Source organism: Piliocolobus tephrosceles, chromosome 6 (genome assembly GCF_002776525.5).
Source record: "Piliocolobus tephrosceles isolate RC106 chromosome 6, ASM277652v3, whole genome shotgun sequence".
Classification (NCBI taxonomy): Eukaryota; Metazoa; Chordata; class Mammalia; order Primates; family Cercopithecidae; genus Piliocolobus; species Piliocolobus tephrosceles.
In genome coordinates this window covers 87678671-87703282 of record NC_045439.1, presented here as the reverse complement: position 1 = coordinate 87703282, position 24612 = coordinate 87678671, and the positions used below count along the sequence as shown (strand labels likewise).

The 24612-nt window shown below is 39.0% G+C and overlaps 1 protein-coding gene across 2 annotated transcripts in view; it reads right to left on the bottom strand.

Annotated features, from left to right (window-relative positions):
• Window positions 1-381: 381 nt before the first annotated feature.
• HMG20A (high mobility group 20A) overlaps window positions 382-24612 on the bottom strand; it is a 76415-nt gene continuing 52184 nt past the window's right edge. For both annotated transcript variants that reach the window (XM_023195967.1, XM_023195968.2), the window contains exons 3-10: window positions 22056-22203; window positions 19184-19396; window positions 15426-15558; window positions 14646-14677; window positions 8408-8483; window positions 7480-7695; window positions 6672-6814; window positions 382-2993 (exon numbers count right to left, since the gene is read on the bottom strand). In XM_023195967.1, coding sequence (XP_023051735.1) covers window positions 6678-6814; window positions 7480-7695; window positions 8408-8483; window positions 14646-14677; window positions 15426-15558; window positions 19184-19396; window positions 22056-22203 — 955 coding nt within the window. In that variant the 3' untranslated portion in view covers window positions 382-2993; window positions 6672-6677. The remainder of the gene's footprint in view (window positions 2994-6671; window positions 6815-7479; window positions 7696-8407; window positions 8484-14645; window positions 14678-15425; window positions 15559-19183; window positions 19397-22055; window positions 22204-24612) is intronic.

Genomic DNA, 24612 nt, shown 5'->3' with positions numbered 1-24612 from the left:
TCTTTAAGAGGAAAAAACAGAAGTAGGCCTTCTTTTAAAATTTTTTATGTTTTTGAGACGGAGTCTCGCTCTATTGCCAGGCTGGAGTGTAGTGGCGCGATCTCGGCTCACTGCAACCTCTGCCTCCCAAGTTCAAGCGATTCTCCTGCCTAAGCCTCCCGAGTAGCTGGGACTACAGGCATGTACCACCATGCCCAGCTAATTTTTGTATTTTTAGTAGAGTCAGGGTTTCACCAGGTTGGCCAGGATGGTCTCCATCTCTTGACCTCGTGATCTGCCCACCTCGGCCTTCCAAAGTGTTGGGATTACAGGCATGAGCCACCGCGCCCGGCCAGAGGTAGGACTTTTTATTACAAAGCAAGTAAAATTGAAACAGGTGCATTCAACATAGAAAAGTTTTAATGAGACAAATGCCAAACAAGCATATCAACTTCTTAAAAAACAAAGAAAATCTGAAAGTTTAATTACAAAAACACTTATACAGAAAACTTGGCATTTCAACAGTTCCAAACACATGTACACAAGTTTTTTCTAAAATTAGTCAGAAATAAAATACCTTGTCTCTCTTTCCTCAGCTGCTCCTTGTGTTTTAATTAAAAAGAAACAAAGAAATCTGTAACACTGAACAGGCAACAGCTTATTTCTTGAGAACATAAAGTACAGTAATATCTGCAGGTGTACTGGGAAACATGAATTAGGTATTGTGCTAGCCTGTAACTTCATTTACTGCCTCCTCATTGAGCACAGAGGAGAGAGGAGGTGGCCAAGGCCTGCTCTACAGATACTGACAGTTTTGTGGCATCTGAATCCCAGCCACCAGAGGCAGGTGAGTAGCTACTGGGAAAGAGAGCATTTCAAAAGCAAGCTGCTTATATTCTGAAAATGATTTCATACTGTAGGCTCTCTTGAGATCTCACGTATTCCTGAATATGCAAATGTTTCAAGTCACTGTCAAGTGTCCCATCTAGAGTCAGGGGAATGATGATCCTGGACCACGTTACGGCCTTTTCTGGTCACAAAAGCAGCGCTAACAATGCTGCACAAAACTGAACACAAATGAGTAACAGAAATATGAGGAGGAAGGAAGAGAGGACAGAAAGCATCTGGCAGAAGGAAGAAACAAACCTCCAGAATGGGCTCTGGATGTCCTTCTGCCATAGACAGTGAATTCTGCCTTGGACTTTGCAGACAAGGAGTCTAAGAGAAGTGGCAGAAATAGCAGATGATGGCAGGGAAATAGGAAAATGCAGAAAAGCAGGAGAGCTGGCTAGGTTTATAGCAATAGATAATAATGGGGTCTTATTCTAAAAATTTGCCAAGTGATGGTATGTGGGTTTCAGCACATGGACATCTGATGTATGTTCACATAAGACATTTTAAAAACAGATTTTGTTGCTGTTTTCCTTTGGACTAATAAAGAAAACAGGCAAGGAGATGCTGAGAAGACAGGATGGTGTAGCAACTTGACAGGGAGTTCTGCCGTACACTCTGACTTACGGGCATATTGTGAGAGGGGTCACACTTCTATCCACCTGCCTGCAGTGGTGTGGTGCCCAGACAATGGGCTCTGCTTGCCCTGCTTTGGTTCCAAAGATCTCAGCTGTAACCTTTAGCCTTGGGCTCAAGTGTCAAAGCAAAAACAAAAACAACGAACAACCAAAAAACCCTGAGGTAAGAATCAGAACCTCTCTTTCCTTTTGCTGTTAAAGGAACCAGAAACTGCTAGGCGTGATGCTTGAGCCCAAGAGTTGGAGGCTGTAGTGTGTTATGATAGCATCTGTGAATAGCCACCGCACTCCAGCCTGGGCAACACAGCGAGACCTCATCTCTAAACAAAACACAACAAACAAACAAAAATGAACCAGAAAGTCCTCTTTACTTATGCTGTTAAATAAAAAAAAAAAAAAATCACTAAGGAGGGAGAAGGAAGGGAAGCCTGTCTTCTTCACATGGATTCAGCAGTTAATGGTTACAGAAGGAAGACAAAGGACATGAGAATTCTTCCTGGCTTTTTTTGTGAGCTCAAGTGACTATTTTGAATGGTATTTCCACCTATGTAGATCCATGAATCATTACTCCTAAAGAAGACAGGAATTCCCTCAGTTTTCACTTACAATAAACTTTGGGCTTTGTACTCTTTCCCTTTCTCCTCTGTTTACAAGTGACCTTTTCCTCAGCAAAAATGCTCCACAAGACATTGTCAATGGATGGGAACAGAAGAGCCTTGCTGGGGCTGGGACTCCATGTCTGTGCAGGAGCAATGCTTAGAAAACAGCAGGCAGTACCAGTGAGGAAGGAAAGAGCATTCTCCTTTAGGGCAGCAATCACAAAGCCACACTAAGGCTGGCACCCACTGAGCACTATGTGGGGTAGGAAACACAGCCTTGCTCCACATGGCACTATCAACAAGAAGCTCCTTTCTTTGGAGTCACAGCGGGGCAATGATGGGAGAAGACTGGGCCTGTCTAATGCAAGAAACTCTCCTTCAGAACCTTGCTGAGCAACAAAGTTCAGAGGTCAGAAAATGGAGATGTATAAACTGATGGGGGCCAAGGAAGCAAAAATAACCCCCAGAGTAAAAAGTGACAAGTAGGTAAGAAAACTGGAGCTCCACTGATAAAAGGGTCTAAACGAAATTACAACATGAGAAGTCTTCCTTTCTGCAGCAGATGTCAGCATCAGGGTCACCCAGTAAGCTGAAGATATGCAGCTCCACTTTAACAGAAATGGAAATGGTAGGAACCTGAAGACCTGGGAGAGTGGCTGCATACCTTCAAAGTTTCACAGAAGGACAATTCCATAGGAAGCTCATATACATGTTGCTGCTCCCTCATATGGCTTCCTGGGGTGACGGCCTTTCACTCACTGAAAATTCTTTCACAAGCAAAGGGATCTGCACTCTTTCTCTGCCCCCACTCAGTTCAAATTTCCATGGATGGCTTCTCATTCCTTACAAGTAAAAACACTTATGGAACATCTTGGAGCTCTAAGACCTGTAGAATCAGGAGAAAACAAAACAAAACAGAACAAAAACAAAAACAAACAAGGAAAATAACACCAAGAAAGTAAGTATTGATTGGAAGGGGTTAGCACTATGGATTTTAAAAATGCTTTGGTTTCATAAGCGTTACAGTGAGTGCAGGGTATATGTAAACTAAAGAACTCATAAAGCTGCAAGCAGGCAACCTCATTGAGATGTTTTACATAACATTTCAATGAGAAACATAACCCTGCTCCAGTTCAGCAACAATGGGAGGTAGGAAAATCATCAGCTAAACACAGAAAAGCAACTATCAGGGACAAACCTGAGGAGGGAAAATTAGTAACCTACTTTAGTTTGAAGAATGTACGGCCAATCAAAACCAATTTTCTTCACGTGTTAACTAAGGATATCTGCATGTCTGTATTATGTGCATATAATCAAGAACATTTCCCATATTAATAAAAATACAGTCACATAAGATTTTCTTCCCCTAAACTCAAACAGCCAAATATAATCACTGAAATCAGGCAACACATGCATTTTAGTAGTTTATATAAGGTAGTCACCTTTCAACTTAAAATCACCCCCATGGCTTCCTCCCAGTTCCACTTGTCTCTAGGTACTACTCAGTCACAAGAAAGGTGAGAGACAGGTAGGGTAATTCTTCCACTGTATATTTGTCAAAATAATTTTAAAATGGGCTAAAACTCTGTAACATTATAATTCCTGGATTGTAATTTTTTTCTATTTACTTCCTATGTATCTTAATGCTCTATTTCAGGACTTTTTAGTGCTTTCCCCTTCCCCCATCCACCTCTTTCTTAGAGCAATGTTTTAGAAACCCAGTGAATGAGAGTTTAGATATCTGTGGTTCTAGTCTTGGATTCTGTACTCATCTATGCAGATATTTTCAAGCAAGATGTTTCTCCTCTCTGGGATTCAGTTTCTTCATATATAAAATGTTGGATTTCTAAAGGTCCCTTCCAACTCTAATATGCTCCTCTGAAACTTGTAGACCATTAGCTTCCCTTCACTCACTGGCTCCTGACAGTGGATGAAACCTTTGCCAAACTCTTGTCAGAGTAATTAATTGCACCATGAGTGCTGGGGACATCAGCCTCGCTGTCTGTACATATTTGTATAATGAGGCCAAACCAGTATTAATCATAGTCTTTGTAATTGTTTCCTTTGGCAGTTTTGGGGGATGTGGGGAACCATCTATTGTTAGTTATGTTTGCATGGCTAGATTGTAAGAATCTGTAGTAATGTAACAGTTCACACTTTTAGTTATTTTTTCAGGGGCAAAATATTTGTAGGTTAAAATCAAGGATAATAGTAATATTCTAAGTTTACAGACTCCTCAGAAAACAAATAATATAGTTTATCTGTTCAAACAAATTCTTGAGATGAACAAAGCTTTAGGAGAGTCTTACTGGCAAAATGCTCAAAATGGAAAACCACTTTTGGGTCAATACTTAATTAGCTGCCCTATATCTATGTGAAGAGACACCATGTTATCAATTAATGTTTTCTTTCACAATCTTCCACACAGTTTCTCCCAGCTCTCACTTTTCAAGCATACAAGAGTGCTAATTGAAAACACTGTACGAAAATGGGAAGGATGATGAGCTCCTGAAAATCCCAGGCCTAGATTTACAAGCTGTTCCCTTCATAATCAGCAGCAGTAATGCCACTTCTTTATTCTGCAGGGAGTCCAGCCATCTCTAAGAAGTACAGTCCATTCCATCTGGCTACTCACTAGAAGGATGGTAATCCTTTCCCCATCAGAGGCTGAGGCTAAAATATAATGCATTGCCTTGTACAGTTACCATCCAACGGCATCACTAACAAGTATAAAGACTTCTGCCTTTGTCTCTACTAGGCATTTATCTTTACGTATGTTGCTCAAAGTCCAAACCGAGCCAGAATATAAATTATGTATATGAGTGTGCTCATGTACTCACAGAATGAATAAAGATTCAAACCCATGACCAATCTAAGGAACATATCCTGCTATTGACTCTCATTTTAGTAGCCATATATGGCCACCTCATTGTAGAGTCCAATCTTAAAATTTCCACACAGTTTCTATGTCTGCAGGTATGGAATAACTTAACCAATAAAGCAAAGGGATGCCAATTTTGTGGGATGGCATACTAAAAGGGTATCCCATCTTTAGGAATTTGAATGAACAAATAGCAATTCCATTTAAGAAATGACCATTAGTACCAAAAAGTGTATATGTAGATCCCTTCTGGGGGGGGGGAAAAAAAAAAGGAATACATACTACTGCTCATTTGTTGAATATATATTTTAAAAACTTATTTTCTCTCTCCTCTTTTTTTTGCTTGAGAATTTTATTTTTTTTATTTATTTTATTCTATTTTATTTTTTTTGAGACAGATTCTTGCTCTGTCACCCTGGCTAGAATACACTAGTGTGACCCTAATTTACTGAAACCTGAACTCCTGGGCTTAAGTGATCCTCCTGCCTCAGCCTCCTGAGTAGATAGGACTACAGGTGTGCGCCATAATGCTCAGCTAATTTTTTTCATTTATTTAAAAGCAGGGGTCTCACTATTTTGTCCAAGCTGGTCTTGAACTCCTGGGCTCAGGCAATCCTGCCTCAACCTCCCAAAGTGCTAGGACTACAGGCATGAGCCACTATGCCCCACCAAGAATTTATTTATTTTTTATTTAAAAAAATTTTTGAGAAAGTATCTTGCTCTATCACCCAGGCTGGCGTGCAGTGATGTGATAATGGCTCACTGCAGCCTCGCCTCGACTTCCTTGGCTCAAGTGATCCTCCCACTTCAGCCTTCCAAGTAGCTGGGACCACAAGCACACGACACCATGCCTGGCTAATTTTTTTGTATTTTTTATAGATGTAGGGTTTTGTCATGTTGCCCAGACTGGTCTTGAACTCCTGGGCTCCAGCAATCTGCCTGCCTTGACCTCCCAAAGTGCTAGGCTTACAGGTGTGAGCCATTGCACCCGGCTGAAGAGTTTATTTTTTAATCTATCAAAACCAGGGAGTTACCTATTTGTATGGTAAGTCCACATCACCATTTAACAGACAACAGTCACTGTGTTATTGAGTGGTGAATATAAAAGCTTCCTACTTATGTAGGCTCACATACATACAATGTCTCACTGACTACTTCTAAATTACCATTAGTACTTTCCAGAGAAAAGGAAGATTAAAAATTAAGTTATATTTATTTTGTTCTGAGTGCTGTTTTGGGGATGATTTCCTCTAAGTTTCCCACTCACTTTTCAAAATCTTTTGGGAAACTGATGCCCAAGAATACAGCTAAAAAGTGACACAGCTAGAACTGAGGCCAAACCACAAAAACCATGCTCTTCCCATTAAACCATTCTGAAGCAAGCATGAGAAAAAACTGTCTTGAGTCTGTTTTATTTTATTTTTAGAGACAGGATCTCTCTGGACTTGAACTGCTGGGCTCAAGCAATCCTTCCACCTAAGCCTCCCAAGTAGCTGGGACTACAGTGACTCTGTTTTCTAATATTATTTACTACATTTAACAACCACGCAACAGGAATCTTAACCAAGTCTCCAACTCATTCATCCAATGTAATCCCATGGTTTTAGTAGTATTGATAAAGTCTGATGACATCTTATTTTTGATGATGTGCTGGCATATAAATATTTATCAGTGAGCACTCACCATTCCCTAACGATCAAGTCTGTTCACAACTTCTCGAACTGTAGCTATGAAGTTTTCATTGTCTTGGGGATTAGCTAAAATAATACTGTGCAGTCTGTTCATATATGAGTCAATGGTGTCCACTGTAGGTGTCTCTCCACTTCCTGAAGTGAGATAAGAATAAAGTAAGAAAATCCTCCCTATTCAGTTTTACCATAAAACACAATTTCAAAGAAATAGTGATTCTAATGTGGTCTGCTCCACAGACATGCTTTTAATTTTAGAGGAGAGACTTTTCGATCTCGAAGAAATGAAATTAGTCCACATACTCTAAATAAACAGATGGGCTATATAATTGCTGATTGGATATATGAGTAGCTGCATGTAACAGAAGGTTAGACTCTCTCAGCTTTCTGCTGACTATCCTCAAAATGAAACAGCATATAAGAAATACCAGTGTTCATTTTCCCCTCCTTCCCGTTAAAACAAAAACTATAAAGCAAACAAACATACATAAGAGGAAGCACTCTTCTCAAGATTTACTACTCAGTTTCCAGTGTTCTGAATAGCAAATTAAGCTTAAAAGACAGGAAAATAGATATTAAAATATAAATAGACAAAAATTTGAATGACCAGAGAGCCTGAAACATTGGATGATTTTAGCCAATACTGACATTCTTTTATATCCGGAGGAGAAAAAATGTATTTTAATTAATTTTCCTCTGGAGGAGATTTCAACCTTTCCACACCAGTACTAACATAAATAGCATCCTGCTCCCCACAACACACACACCCCTGTCACTGACAGTTCTCAGGCAGGAAGACTTACCAGGCAAGGGCATGCTGGCAAAGCTGCTGGTCAGCACCTGCCGCAGGGTCTCCAGGTGCTGCTGTAAGACTGTGTTACGGCTCCGCTCCTGGATCACATCCACCTCCAGCTTCTCCACTGCTGTGCGCATGCTCTCCACGTGCTTTTGCAGGGCTGCATTCCTCTCCTCAAACTCCATGTTGGATTTGCGAAGCTGGCGGAGCTCTGCCTCCCGAGCTGAGGACATACATCCCACAGAACACATGCAGCACTAGAAGGAGTCTCTGAGGAGTCCCAGTGACTCTTACAGGGAAGTTCTGCTTAGCTGCCTCTAATTTAGCTACCCCACCTCATCTCCCTATTCTCATTATGGCATTCCAGATAGCAATTTCAGCAATGAAACGCCTGACTCCCCAGAGCTATTTTAATTCTTAAAGTTAGTCACATTTCATATGTAAGATTGCAATAGTTTCAATTCCCAGTATTTTTTTGTTTGTTAGTTTTTGCTTTTTAAAATGGTACAATGAGAAGCCTAAGGGGTTTTGCAGGGGGATCTTGGGAGACTGGCCAAGCACAGCTGTAGGTACCCATCTTTACTACAATGGGATCAGATTTGCTCTTAGTTATTTTATATTTTGGACTCCCGTGTAAGTTTTTATTTGTACAAAGGGTTCCAGGCTCAGAGTCTGAAGACAAGTGAATTTGTGATTTGCATTTATTTCCTTTCATCCAGAGACCAAAGAAGCTTTGACAACAATGGCCTAACTTTCCTTCACTGGTCTTTGAGCAGCTACCTTTACCATAGAGTGAAATAGAGGCAGTTCTTCTTCCTTTAGACTAGTCCTAAGGAGGGATAACACTACCATTGCTTTTGAGCAATGCATTTCTTCTGAGAAGTAAGTCCCCTGTCAAAAATCTGAGAAACACAAAAAGAAACTTCAGTAATCACCTTTGCTATGGTTCAAGAATTCCTCTGTAAATATAGGGATGTCAAAAACAGACCGTTCCTTTACCTCTGTTTCTTTCTGCGAATCAAGAGGAACAAAACAGTTAATTCTTAATAGAAGCTAAATTAAATAATAGTGCCTGAAGACAATGATCATGTCTTCTTTAAAAAAGATTAGGGTGAGCAGGAATCAGTCCACGTGAGTCTGTGAGGGAAATGTATTCATCTTTCCATTGGAATCCAACTTTCATAGAGCTTAAGCAGGTAAAGTGTTCACTTCTCTCAAGGTGTACAACTACTGTGTAATTAGAAACCTTTAAACGACGTTACGTAAATTTTCCTAATGGAGAATTTGAAGCCAATTCTTAGCCTTGTGTTTTGAATAGTCAACAGTATACAGCTGTGAAAGCGATTGCAGTGAGAATTGAGAAAGAGTGTTTTTTTTCAGTCACTTTTGTTGGTTATGCATGTAAAATGCTCCCTAAGATTATGCAATATAAATTTGCAGAGTGGACAATAAGAATTTTAAGCAGAAATCTGACCACTACGAGCAATAATTATGATATTCCATTGGTACTTCTATTTACTTATGAGAAGCGCCTATCTTTGGGGTCTTTTAGATTTTCTTTAGACACAGGAAAAACAAACAAACAAACAAACATACATACAAGACCAAGAAATCAGAAATAACTAGGCTCCAAAAATTAGAAAGCAGAGGATTATGTGAGATACAAAAGAGTAACAAAGCCTAAAATTAATTCAACAATAAGCCATTAAAAGTAAAAAAGCCTCACAAGGTCATCGCAAAATATATTCTACAATGATCTTTAAGAATAAAGTCAATAATTCAAGATGCTTTGACTGTCACTTCTAAAATGAATTTGAGGTTGAAAGCACTGTGAATATTAATTTTAAGTGTCTTGGCATAGTGTTCAAAATTTTCCTTAACAAAGGTGGTAAAATGGCAGGAAGTGAGAAGTGAAGAAACTGTTAGTGAAATCTTAAGATCCCAGGACCTTTATAACATGAAAAACATGCAAACATAATACCTAGATTTCATTCCTATAAACAACTGTTTAAAGCTAGATAGAATGTATCTTTCCTACTCTTGTCACCACTGCTTTTTTTCTTTTTTTTCTGGAGACGGAGTCTCTCTCTGTTGCCTACGGTGGAGTGCAGTGGCGCGATCTCAGCTCACTGCAACCTCCGTCTCTTGGGTTCAAGCAATTCTCCTGCCCCAGCCTCTCGAGTCGCTGGGATTACAGGTGCCCACCACCATGGCTGGCTAATTTTCTGTATTTTTTTTTAGTAGAGATGGGGTTTTGCCATGTTGGCCAGGCTGGTCTTAACTCCTGACCTCTGGTGATCCACCTGCCTTGGCCTCCCAAAGTGCTGGGATTACAGGCTTGAGCCACCGTGCCCGGCCTCCACTAGTTTTCTAAATCTTTGAACCCCAAAATGACTTGGTGCCCAGTAGAAAAGCTAAGCAATTCACAGCTTAAGAGGGAAATCTGACACCCGAGCTCCTGTTTTCATAATGGTGGCTGCCTAGCAAGGGGGCTGGGCTGTGTGAACCACCTGCCAATGGCAGCTGAGCAAGAAAGACACTGAAAAGCTATGTAATTTCAGAGCACTTAATTTCTACTTTGTATTTTTCTTCCTAACAAAAGAAAGCAAAGTTTCCCAGAATAACTTGAAAACAAACAACAAAATTATCAACTGAAAGTCCCAAGTTTCAACATGCAAAGCTCTACCTCGAGCCAGTTCCTACGGGATTTCAATGGAAATTAATGTATGAACAAGAAAGGCTGGTTCCAGAAGGAATCTTAGCCACATTTTGCAGTGGCTTTCTCTCAAATTTGCTGGCTTCCCATATGCTTTAACTGTCACTGGGCTGCTGCAGGAAAACAAAACTTATGACACACAATCCCAACATGCACAAGGCATAACAGATACAAACATAAGTCCACAGATGACTTAGCATAAAGACTTAGGACATTATCATCCCATCTTATTCAGCCTCCAACTTAAGTGCAGTTACATGAGATCAGTTACCCAGCTATACGTCTCAATATCTGCCAGTTAGATGGGTAAAGTGGAGACGCTTGGCTCCCATTACCATGGTACAAAGATCCCTCTCCAAGGTCTTGACTCTCCTCAGACTGGTAATCTTTTCTCTCCTTTGCCAGAGCAGTCCAAACTAAGCTAATTATGTAAGGGCAGAGGACAGCACCACATATGTGCATTAACACACTGCTCCTTGGTACAGATTCTTAGAGCACAAACTAAGAAACATTAAAGCAATTAAACGAAACTGTTCAGTCTCTGAAAGGTAACAGAGAAATTCTACTTAATGGAAGAGTGGTAATAAAAAACATCAGCGCTCTTCCATTACTGAGCACATTTCATGGCATGGAGAGGATCCTCCTGGGGGCTTGGGTGTACTTAAGCTGCTCCAAGGATAGCTCAAGGGATTAAAATCATAAGGATTTGTTTACCCTTTCACTGAAAGGGTCTAATTTGTTCAGGCTGAGTGTCATTCTGTCATTTCTCATAAATTAAAGGAGAAACAAAATTATTGTTTCTATCTTAGTTTTCACATGAGATACAGACACTTTCTTGAGAGTAATACTAGCTAACTCTTGGGTCTAGTGGGCTGGCTTTCGATTTGAGAGGAGCAAGAATATTCTTCACTTTGGTTTTCCATTCTGGATATTGAATGGAGGTTAAGAGAAAAGAGGCCCTTCTGAACTGAATCTATTTTGCTGTGATCTAGGCCCAGGGCCAGAATTTCAAAGAGTGTGATATGTGCTTCTCTGAAGAGCCTTTTACTTTGGGAAATGCTCTTAACATTGTGTACCAGCCTGAAGTGCCCCACTGCTATGCAGAATGGCTTTCAGGTCAGCATTTCTGTAGCTCTAATATGCTCTCTCTAGTACCTGCCTTGGTAACAATGACTTAGGGATCCAAGTTTCATTTAGGAATACAATAGGTTTCTTTACTATACACAAACCAAATAGTTTACTTAACTAGCAACACGTTTTGCTGACATCTCGAGCAACCTGGCCCGTTTTTACTTTCAACACTGTGAAGTTTATGCTATGTAGCATGGCACTGTGCTGTCAAGAATGCTAGACTATGACACAGAAGGCCTGGGTTTCCGTCACAATTCTGCCTCCAATTTAATTCAGTAAGTGATTCTGGGTAAATTCTTTCCATTCTATATACTGTCTTAGGCAAGTCACTTTCCCCACTGACAAAATGAGGTGGTCACTTGACAGGATCACTAAGTCTCAGTGTTTTACTTCTCATAGAATAAGTAAAGGGAAATAAGTATGTATTTAGGATCTATGGTCTTTAGACAATGCAAGATATTTGCTCTTTTATTAAAAACTTACTCATACCTCTGCTCGAGCCATTTTACCCACCCTGAGGTCTCCACAAAACCTAGGTCATTTTAAAGTCCTGATTTCGGCCGGGCGCGGTGGCTCAAGCCTGTAATCCCAGCACTTTGGGAGGCCGAGACGGGCAGATCACGAGGTCAGGAGATCGAGACCATCCTGGCTAACACGGTGAAACCCCGTCTCTACTAAAAATACAAAAACTAGCCGGGCGAGGTGGCGGGCGCCTGTAGTCCCAGCTACTCGGGAGGCTGAGGCAGGAGAATGGCGTAAACCCAGGAGGCGGAGCTTGCAGTGAGCTGAGATCCGGCCACTGCACTCCAGTCTGGGCGACAGAGCGAGACTCCGCCTCAAAAAAAAAAAAAAAAAAAAAAAAAGTCCTGATTCAATTACTCCTTTCCATGGGCTCCTTCTGTGGCCGCTTTTCACCCACAGTGCTTTCTATTTTTCTGAGCTTCTATTTTACTAAGAAGTTATATGTAAGAAAATTACTGGGTAACAATGTTTAAAAACAGTTTTAAAACTTTCAAATCAGTTCTTTTATATTGCAATTGTTCTAAAATTATCTAACTTAGGAAACATATTATTCAGTGAAAAATAAAAATGGTAAAGTAAGGGACATTAATTGGGTCAACACGCTTACTAAAGGAGCTTTATCCTGTTGTGGGCATACCAACACATGGATTTACAGAACCTACTGTATAACCTTTTAAGAAACAACTGCTGGCTCTCCATCTGCTCACTCCTTTTTTTTGTTTGGCTTAACATGGGTCTAGTCTAATCCTGTAACAGGGAAATATAGAGACTCACTTCTTTTCACAAATCACAGACATTACAGAAATTCATGTTATACTAATGTATCTGAATAAACACCTTCACTTCTCAAATTATCAGCAGCAGGTTCTACGATACAGACTAAATCTACATCTTTTCTGACTGCAACTATCAAGTTTACTGAAGACAAAAATGTCGCATATAGTTTGGCCAGCAAAATTCATAGTGAAGAAATGAGTCAGATGATTGACACCTATTTAGACGACTGACTAGAAAATGTGAGCTCTAATGTTTCAGATTACTGTCCAAATTCTCTTTGGTAACTGTTAAGGATAGAGAAGCTATAAAATAGAGAAAAAAAGAAGTACAGAAATTTCATGATATTGATAGCTGGGCACACAGGCAAAGAAAGAGAGAAGTAATTATACAAAAGTCTGCTAATATGAAAAATTTGCAGTATTATTATGATTTAAAATACAAATACATACAAAGTTTCTCCAGCAACAAAACATAACATTTCATCTGAATTAGAGCACAGAATGTCATATATAATTACATTTATATAGGATCTATCTGAAGAATAAAATGCAAATATTTACTATGTTTCTCACTTTATAATTCATAGATGGTAATAACATCTATTTGACCTGTGAATCTGAATCTTTTCTCTATGTTTTAAGGTAACCAACATTTCCTTGATTTGGTAAAAAAACAAATACATGTAAAATAGTACACTAGAAAATTCTTTTTGTTCAAATTCCCAGTTATTTCAGGTCAACTTTGAATAGATTCTTGTATAAAAATAATCACTTATGGAATACCTTCTCAAGGTAAGGGTATCATGATAGGTGGTATAGGGTTGGATATAAAGATGGAAACTAGACTGTGCATGTCTGCAAAGAGATTACAACCAAAGAGTGTGAGTCCTTGAATTACCTCAAAACCCCTAGGTCAGATCAGCTAAGCACATAAGAGAAGTATAGAGAGCCATGAAGGTTAAAGGAAGTTGGAGGAAACAAAAGTTTGAAGGAAGAAACATAATTTGAAATAACACACACACCTAAATCCCATACACACAGAAACATAGGCCTAAATCCTATCAATGGGGCTGAACCAAGTGGGAGGAAAGAAGCCAGTATACAAACATGTGCTAGTGAAGTGAGGGAAGAGGAAAGGAGGTGTAAGAACTGAGACACTGGGCAGGGCATGGTGGCTCATGCCTGTAATCCATTTAGTCTTTTAGAGAGGTACCTTGCTCCCCAGAATAGAATAAGGGTTCTGTTACCATAGAAAAATGGGAACATGGCTGGGCACGGTGGCTCACACCTGTAATCCCAGCACTTTGGAAGGCCAAGGCGGGTGGATCACGAGGTCAGGAGATCGAGACCATCCTGGCTAATACGGTGAAACCCTGTCTCTACTAAAAATACAAAAAATTAGCCGGGTGTAGTGGCACGAGCCTGTAGTCCCAGCTACTCGGGAGGCTGATGCAGGAGAATCGCTTGAACCTGGGAGGCAGAGGTTGCAGTGAGCCAAGATTGTGCCACTGCACTCCAGCCTGGGCAACAGAGTGAGACTCTATCTCAAAAACAAAACAAAACAAAATAAAACAAAACAAACAAAAAAATGAGATACTGGTGCTTGTGCTCTATTGACATTGTAGCTGAACAGTTCACTTTAAGCAAATGCTGGATTCTTTAAATAACTACTTTTCTGAGAGTCAGATTAAAGCATGTGGTGATGATAAACTATGGTCAAGTTATAGCTTTCAGCTAGCCCTGATTTCTATACTTCATTCCAAATTCCAGCCATCTTTGGCATTTAAAGCCAATAAAATTCTTAGATCACAGGAAAGGATTGAGGTTAGGGGCTGTAGTTCAATGACAGACACACAACGTAAGTGTCTGCCATATGCTAAGAACCCCCAAGCTAAAGTATCTCATTTAATCTGAATTATGATATAGGAAATACTCTGCATTCATTAAAAAAAAAAAATCCAGTAGCATTTCAAAAAGCAACGTTATTATAAATACATATATGTGGTATGTAGACAGATGGCTAATTACCTCATGATCATGAGTGGCCTGCCGGGCTGCATCTAAAAATATAAAAGAATAAGAGAACATTACATTTAAAAAGAAAGCAATAACCAAACTGAAGTGTATGACTGTGCCAAACTATAAAACCTGCTGGTATATGTAGATTCTCATAACATATTTTTCCTTAAGGCTTTATTAATCGGTCAGCCAACAAAAGTAAGGGAACCCCATATCTACAGAATTAGAATTCATAATTAGGCATAAGAGAAACAGCAGACACAGTTTTTAACTTTAGGGAGAACAGGGTGGAAAAGTAGACAGAAGACACAAACCAAAGACTACTTGTACAACATCTATAATTTTAGCAGGCTAGATGCCCAAGTATAGAGAAGATGTGATGGCTAAGGAAAAATAGACTAGTTGTGGATGGTGCTTCAAAAATGACACACGAAAGTCTCAGAAGTGTTAAAGGCAAGTTACTGTTACTGATATGATTTTCTAGATAGGTTTGCTTATAGGCAGAGAAATGCCTAAACTGGGAATCAGGAAAAGGGCAGGCAGGCAACTAACAGGGGTCTTGGAGGACAAGCCAAAATCATTGATAACAGACATGGAAACCCAGTTGAAATTTCTAAATGAGAGCAGTGTGATTTTAATAAAATTCCAAAATAATGCTTTTAAGTGAATACTTTATAGTGCAGAGAAAACAGAAACACGTCTTTTCTAGTTACCACTCTTAACAGTTGGCTTTATGACACTCCATCACCCACAACAAACTACAAATACATTTGGTTCTGGTTTTGATACCTTGCCTATGAGATTTGCCTTTCTGACGGTCCTGGGTTTTCCTACTGAAGACCTTGTAGGCCTCAGTTTTCTGATACTGTTCTAGTTCCTTCATGTAGCGCTCCTTATCTCTGTCTGCTTCATCAAGGTAGCGCTAGGAAAGAAACACAGAATTATTTTCAAGAAAATGAGATCTTATTTAAATAAAATTAAACTACCTATTTGAAGAAAATGGGACAATTAGAACATGGGAAGAAAAGAATATAGGGAATATGCCTTAAAAAAGAATCAGGAAAACAAGAGTTGTATGAATAGAATAAAATATAACCTCTCAATTATAAAAGAAATAGGTCATTATGAGTTTTTAGACTATTTATTGCCTTTTCTAACCTAATGAAGACAAGTTCTATTGAGATCATTCTTATAAAAAATTCATGAAGATGATTAGAGTTATTCTTCTAACTCTATAGATAGAACTCTACATGGCCACTAGAGTCATCCTCATGAGATCTGCACACTACACAGGCACACTTAAAGTCTTCCCAGGGGAACGAATAGAATATTACTGTTTTGCTGTCTCCAGCCCATTTTGAGGGGATGATGTCATACATCAATTGGCCCTTTAAGAGCCAGAAGATTGGAGCAATGAAGCTAGGAGGCACAAAGAACATAAAAATAATGACCTCATCCTATGGACTTAAAAATGGACTACTCTGAGAGAACCTATATCTACATGCTTTGATTGCTTTGTGCTATTAATTATTTAAACAAAGTTCATTGCTCTACCAGGATTATTTTGTTTAATGCTTTGCCCTTTTCATTCATCAAAAGGAAGTATAAGAATGTATAAAAATACTGCTTCTAAATGAACGGAAAACACACTCAGAAATTATGTTAAACACCTTGTCCCACATAAGAGCCAGATGTAGGGGATACCCAACTGGCCAAATCTGGTACAATTTAAGCACCAAAATAATTAAGTATAGTAATAAAATATAAACTAGTAGAAAAAACTTCATACGATTATTAGTATGACTTATAATAGACATAATACCAATGATTTGTTACCATACAAATACAATAAATGGGGGTATAAATGGGAGTAGAGGCTGAGCATGGTGGCTCATGCCTATAATCCCAACACTTTGGGAGGCCGAGGTGGGTGGATCACTTGAGGTCAGGAGCTCGAGACCAGCCTGGTCAACATGCTGAAACAACATCTCTACTAAAAATACAAAAATTAGTTGGGTGTGCGTGGTGGTGCATGCCTGTAGTCCCAGCTACGTGGGAAGCTGAGGCTAGAGAATCACTTGAATCTGGGAGGCGGAGGGTGCAATGAGCTGAGATTGCGCCACTGCACTCCAGCTTGGGCAACACAGCAAGACTCCATCTCAAAAAACAAACAAACAAACAAATAAATAAATGGGGGTAGGGCATCGGGCATGGTGGCTCATATCTGTAATCAAAGGATGTTGGGAGGCTGAGGCAAGAGGATTGCTTGAGCCCAGATGTTTGAGTCCAGGCTGGGCAACAAAGTGAGATCCCGTCTCTACAAAACATAAAATAATTAGCCAGGTTTGGTGGTATGTGCTACTCAGGAGGCTGAGGTGGGAAGGGTGCTTGAGCCCAGGAGGTCAAGGTTGCAGTAAGCCAAGATCTTGCTTAGATTAGAATGCTGAAGGCTAACTGGTAAATATGAAGGGAGTGCTGGAGTTGGAAAAATCATCACGTTGTAACCATAATGATAAAGATTAAATCAGGCAAAAATAATTAATGGATGCTAAATCTAGAGGAAAATGTTGATGTAGAACACACTATTTGCATGTTCTTAAATCATCTCCCCATAGATTACTAATGACAAAGGAGAATTTAAATAATGTACCAGGTAAGCAAAATTAATATTACCGGTGAGAAACAAAAGGACATTGTGTGCCTGCATATGTGATATACTGCCTATGCAAGTCATTCCACCAAGAATGCGTAACCTCAATCTAATCACGAGGAAACATCTGAAAAATACACAATGACCAATGTTCTGTTAAAGGTAAAAGAAGCGGGGGAAGCAGAAGGGAACTGTATTTTTAAAAAAATCAATGTTATAAAAGAAAAAGAAAGACTATGGAAATATCCCAGTTTAAGCTAAAGAAACTTGACTACTAAAAAAAAAAAAAAAAAAAAAAAAGAAACTTGACTACTAAACATAAAATCTGACCCTAGACTGGAACTTGTTCTGGAAGGGAAAAATGTTATAAAGAAATGAGGTTAGGTCAACATATGGATGACAGATTAAAGTATTGTTAATGAAAAATTATGAAATTGATGACTATACTATGGTTATATAAGAAAATATTCTTTGAAATAAACACTGAAATATTCTGGGGGTAAAGGGCTACAATGTATATAATTTATCCTCACATGATTAAAACAAAATTTTGTGTGTCTGGGTGTACACATGCAAGTGTTTGTTTGTGTGTGAGTGAGAGAGAGAGAGAGAGAGAAAGACTGAGCATGCAAAAGTGTAAGAAAGACTGAGAATATTGTAAGTGCATATGCAAATGGAGAAATGGAATAAAATGTGTTAACAACAGGTGAATTTGGGCAAAGAGTGTTTGGATGTTCTTTGTATTATTTTTATGTTCGTAACTTCTTGTACATTTGAAATTATTTCCAAAAAAAAGTTAGTAAAGCAAAAACAAACACAAAACCTTTGTCCTACGTAATAGTGGTTATCCCAAGAAATAACCACTGTTATTTTTACATTTTTGTTAATACACTTCTGTATTCTCTGAAAAGGATCTAAAAAAAAAAAAAAAAGATCACACATTAATTTTAAAATAAAGAAAAATAAAAAAGAAAAGAATAACATAGTATGTACAGCCCACTATCCTTTTCTACAGTAGTGCCAAAACAATGGATGATATTCACTGCCTTCTACTAGCTTGCTACCACTAATACAGAGCTTCAAAAGTTGCAACTGAATCTGATCTCTTTGAAAATTTCTGAAGTCAATTAATTCCCAGGAGAGTATTTTTCAATTTGGTTTTAGTGTGTCTGGAATCCTTTCTAAAAAGTGTAAGTCATAAAAGAGTTTAAGACATAAAAGAAATATAGATATCTTTCAGATGCTGGGAATGCTGGGAACTTTTAACCCAAAGCAACTCCCACAATCATGACCATTGCTCTGCTTTAGTGGTATTTCCACCAGCTCATGGCTATCTTGTCCTTAATTCCTCTCAAATCTCTAACAAATGGATTCATTTCAGTTTGCCATCAGGTTAGTTTCTATCTTAGAGGAGAAAGAATTCAAGTTGTTCTTGCTTTATTTTCAATAGCAGGTTAATTTGCCAGAACTCTAGTTTAAAAAATGTATTAAAGCAGTAACATTTTTTTCTTAAAAATCTTATGTGAACTGCAGAATTGTGTCAAGTGACTTTTTCTCATTTAATTCACAACTTTTCATTTAACTCAGTGGAATATATTTTATTGGTAGATTTCTTAATACTGAACCACTTATAAAAATCTTATGTGAACTCAGCGCATAAAAAGTGGTGCTGCTTTGGTTGAGGGGAGTCCTAGACTCCTTCCCTGCTCACACCCCTCGAACAAATAGTTTAAAAATCACTAAGTTAGAGAAAACTGCTATGATGGACCCTGCTTTTCTGGTCTCCTAGGCACTGTGACAAAATTGCAGAATCAACTGTCCATCCTCTTTGCTTTTCTTTTGGAAGTTATTTCGGAGATATAATCAAAACCAAAGAGTCAGGAATAAGAACAATTACCTGTTTTTCCTCAGGAGGCAGTTTACTCCATTCATTGCCTAACATCCTTGTGATTTCTGGAAATGGGACTTCTGGTCTCTTTGCTCGAAGCTGTTCTCGACGCTCATTCATGAACCGAACATATCCTGTAAGAGGGGATTTGGGTGCATTGCTGTCTCGAAGAGGTTTCTTCCTCTTTCTTCCTTTGGACCAACCTCCTCGTTTACTTCGTTGCTACAAAACAAAACAAAATAAAAAACCAAAAACCAAACAACAACCATCTCCCAAAATAACCCAACAACAACAAAAATAAACAACAACAAACAAAACAGGATTAAGAGTTGCAATTTGGCTCTGGATATTCAAAGCTCTCCATATCTGTTGTAGATATTATACAAATGACAGCAATGCAATTTTCGAGGAACTCCAAATGCTTCACTTGCAAACTCTTTTATGTACCACACTACAAAATCTTGCATTAAACAGCTATTTTTGTGCTAATCGCAATGTATGAGAATAAAAGGTGCCATGATCACTCAGCTTTGACCTTCATATGCATATGACTGTCCCACAGACAACTCTGAGGTCCTGATTCCTGACAGGAGAGTATCCAAATGGGAAATACAGCAGCACAGGCAGCATTGTGGTAGGGAGGCAGACGTTGTCAGATCAGAGTTAGATGGTGTCACATGCACCAGGCAAAGGAAGAAATAAGTTGTAGCAGAGATTAAAAATAACTCACAAAGGGAGTTGCTCATTGATAACTTTCAAAGACTAGCTTATTTCCCATAGCAGATAGCAAATGGAATATTACATTAATATCTAAGTCTCAGAAAAATTTCAGTAAGTATATCTGAAATGAAGATGAGGTCTTTGGCTTGACAATTTGTTCCTTTAGATATATATTTAATTTTAATTTTTTTTTTTTTTTTGAGGTAGAGTTTTGCTCTTCCTGCCCGGGATAGAGTGCAATGGCGCTATCTTGGCTCACTGCAACCTCTGCCTCCCAGGTTCAAGCGTTTCTCCTGCCTTAGTCTCCCAAGTAGCTGGGATTACAGGCATGCGCCACCACACCCAGCTAATTGTTGTATTTTCAATAGAGATGGGGTTTTGCCATGTTGATCAGGCTGGTCTCGAACTGCACCCACCTCAGCCTCCCAAAGTCCTGGGATTATAGGCATGAGCCTCTGCACCCAGCCTAGATGTACGTTTCGTAGTCAGAGGTCTTTATATGTTGAGTTACCAGTTAAATCAAAAGATTGAATCACCTCTGAAAAAAACTAAAGAAACGAAAAGGACTGAGGTACCACTGATGTTTCACCAGAGCCCTTTTTCTTGTACCTTAAATAAGATGTAAGATACATCATATTTTTACCTCATAATTTTACAAATACACACAGCCCTATCAGTTAATGTTTCATGGATACAATAATTCTTATTTCAGACAAGAGAAAGATAAATAAACAAGGACAAAAATATCTAAATAGTAACTGTAGTACTCTACTCCTCCAAATGTATATAAAATAAAATGGTATAATTCACCATTGGGCAAATTATGTATTTGGTATTAGTTTCTTTTTTTTTTTTTTTTTTTTTTACCTAGTTACATTAAAGTTACTATGGGCTGGCATGGTGGTTCACACCTGTAAACCCAGCACTTTGGAGGGCCAAGGCAGGCGGATCACTTGAGGTCAGAATTTCGAGACCAGCCTGGTCAACATGGGGAAACTCCATTTCCACTAAAAATACAAAATTGCCCGGGCATGATGGCATGCGCCTGTAATCCCAGATACTTGGGAAGCTGAGGCAGGAGAATAGCTTGAACTTGGGAAGGCAGAGTTTGCAGTGAGCTGAAATTGTGCCACTGCACTCCAGCCTGGGCAACAGAATAAGGCTCCGTCTCAAAAAATAAAAAAAAACCAATTTGGTTTTAAGGTATTTAAGAAGCTTTAAGTATTCATTATCATCTTTAAAAATGCCAATAGGAGAGATAAAAAACTAATTTTTTTTTATTTGAGACAAAGTCTCACTCTGTAGCCCAGGCTGGAGTGCAGTATCTTGGCTCACTGCAACCTCTGCCTCCAGGTTCAAGAGATTCTCCTGCCTCAGCCTCCCAAGTAGCTGGAATTACAGGTACCTACTACTGCATCTGGCTAATTTTTTGTATTTTTTAGTAGAGACGGGGTTTCACCATGTTGGCCAGGCTGGTCTTGAACTCCTCTTTCGCACGCTTTGGCCTCCCAAAGTGCTAGGATTACAGGCATGAGCTACCAGGCCCGGTTGGCTTTTTTAAAATAAGAAAAAAGACAAAAATCAATGGTGACACTCTTTATTGGCTAAAAAACAAAAAATAAAATAAAAAAAAGGAGTGCCTTAAAACACTAACAATGTAATCAGTTATTTGTAAGAAACACTGAAAGTCCAACAAGGGCATGACTGCCCAGGCTCATATGCCTTTGTGTGAGTTAGGGAAAGGTACTCCCTATGGGAGGGTGAAGGATTTGGTAAGTAGTATGAATCCTTTGGGCACATAGGGCTCCAGGCAGCAGGGCTTCGTGAGCAGAGTGTGGCCTTGAGCAAGGGCATGTACACTTCTCATTACTTACTTATTAGTGATTAAATCATTCACTCATTCAACAAGTATTTGTTGAACATCTAATATGAGGTAGGTATTTCTTAGGGAACAGGGAAAGAAGAGTCTACCTGTCTATGCCATTAAAATTATTAATATGGTTCCATATAAAATAAGAAATAGAAAACAGAAAATTTTGCAGGTATCATCCTAAGAATGTAAGAAGGTTAGATGATCAACACTTTGATCAACACACCTTCCTTGTGACTGCTTCTTCAGAAGTTTCAGAGGATAGGAGCAGAAGGAGATACTTCAGCTTACCTCATCTTCATGCCTCTGTTCATTGCCTTCTGCTGCATTTGAAGACTCACTCTGAAGCAACTGACCTTGGGAGAGATCCTCCACAAATTCTGGATTGTTGGTGGATGATGTGGCGCCACTACTGTAAGGAACCTCTGGGTGATTTAACCTGAAAAATAGGCAGAAGTATCAACAACACAAAAACTCCACCTGTTTACTAAGGTTCTAGATAAATTTCCCTGCCAGCAAAAAGCACATGCCAGTCCTTGAATTAATTCCCCCAGTAATCTGTATAAATGTAAACAATGTCTTCACAGAAGTTACAGGGTGTTTTGAAAAACTGGTTTCAGTGCTTGATTAAATCAGGTCAGTTCCATGAAGACACCTCCTACCAAAAACAACTATAATCTTCTTCAAAAAGATGATCTCCTCTAAACACAGACTTCATGTTTCAGTTCTGAATATGCAGTAGAATCTTTTACATGCTACCTTTCATGTATCTCCAATGTAAAGGGAAAACACTATTAACGAAAAAAGTGAATAGCAATGGGAGTTGTAGAGGCAGTTTGCCAACTATCACAAAAGAGTTCTTAAAGGGTGTAAGAAAAATCTCTTAATGGTACATTTCATTGGCTATTTCTTCTTGGATTATAGCGTTTACTGACAATCAGATCATCTAAGAACAATATGAAGTTCAGTAAGTTCAGGTATACATGTTAATAAATCAGACAGATGTACTTATTTCCTGCTCCCACTATATTGTTCCAGATGAGTTAGCAAACCAGATCTCACCCTTCTGAAGAGCGAACACAAGAAGCTACAGATGATGGTAGGGTCTTAGGTGGACTTATCTTATTACATGTGGACAAAGGAATAGAAGGAAAGGTAACACCATGTGCTAGTGAGTATTTTTGTTTTCGTTTTTGACCAAGGGAGGAGTTGGGAAGGCAAGAGTGGTAGAAAGATGGATAATAGAATAATATTCAGTCATTATTCTGAAAGAATGCACAACCCATAGTGTTATAGAGAATCATTACAATGCAACATAAGTACTAAAATAAAGGCTTGTTAAAAGTACCACAGAGGTATGGTAGAGCGTATGACGAATTTTGTATGTAAGGAGGGATGTTAAGAAAGAATTTATAGAGGAGGTCCTAAAAGATGAGTATGTATTCATCAAGGTAAACAACACCATTCCAGATAGAAAGAACTGGGTATAAAAGGAGAAAGGGAGACTATCAAGAGGTTACTGTAATAGATTAAGTGAGAGACAAAGGCAGTCAGGATGCCGAGCAGAAGGAAAGCTAAGAGATACTTAAGAGGCAGAATGGGTAGGTGCCTCACGCCTGTAATCCCAGCACTTTGGGAGGCTGAGGCAGGTGGATCACTTGAGGTCAGGAATTCAAAACCAGACTGGCCAACATGGTGAAACCCTGTCTCTACTAAAAATAAAAAAATTAGCTGGGCATGATGGCAGTGCCTGTAATCCTAGCTACTGGGGAGGCTGAGGCAGGAGAATCACTTGAACCTGGGAGATGGAGGTTGCAGTAAACCGAGATCACGCCACTGCACTCCAGCCTGGGTGACAGAATAAGACTCTGTCTCAAAAAAAGAAAAAAAAAAAAAAAAAAGGTAGAATGGAGAGAACTTAATGACTGATTGCCTTTAATAGTGAAAGAAAAGAAGAGTCAAACGTAATTCTGAGGCTTCCAATTGATGGTTATGTACTTAATATTAACCAAGGTAAGAACAGGGGTATGTATGTGTGTGTGGACAGACAGACAGACAAGAAAATGATAAATGTGAAACACCTGTAACATAATTAAGTAGAAATGTACCACAGACAACTGGAAACATGCCCCAGGAGAACAGAAGTGGAACAAAAGGGCATAAAGATAGACTTGAGAGTCGTTAGCCCATGGAAATAATGGGCAGTGCTAGATATTCTCCAGAAAGACAGTGAGAAGAAGGAAAAGTCAGGATAGAACTCGGCTGAAGCAATATCACTGTATGAGCAAGGTAGAAAAACTAGGAAGGAGATTGAGAAGGGCATTAAGATAACTGGAGAGAAGACGACTGCAGAGGCCAAGGTAGGAAGACTTTTGAGAAGGGTAGTGGCTAATCAAGTAAAAAGTTGCAGATGTTAAATAAGATAGGCCAAAAAATATCTGCTAAATTTGAAGACCTGAAGGTCACTGCCAATTTTAGTTAAGTATAGTTTTAGTGGAATTATGAGAATAAATCCCAGATTACAGTGGACCAAGAAATGGATGAAAACAGGAAGCAGACTGTCTTGGGACTGAAAGCAATTATACTTTTCTGACCCTTTCTAGGAAACATAATAGGTGATTTTAGCAGGAGATTCCTACATTTTTGAGGTCCTTTAAGAAAGGGTAAGTAAAAGAAGCTATGAAATCAATGCCAATCATTTTCGCTGAAAAGAGGCACCATCGAGATCCAGTTTGATCTCTGCAGGGCTGTTTTCCAAATATTTCAATCATTTTGGATGTATTAGGCAACTTGTTCTTTCACTGTCATTTTCATTTCAACTGTGCCATCAATTTTTAAGTTACTAATT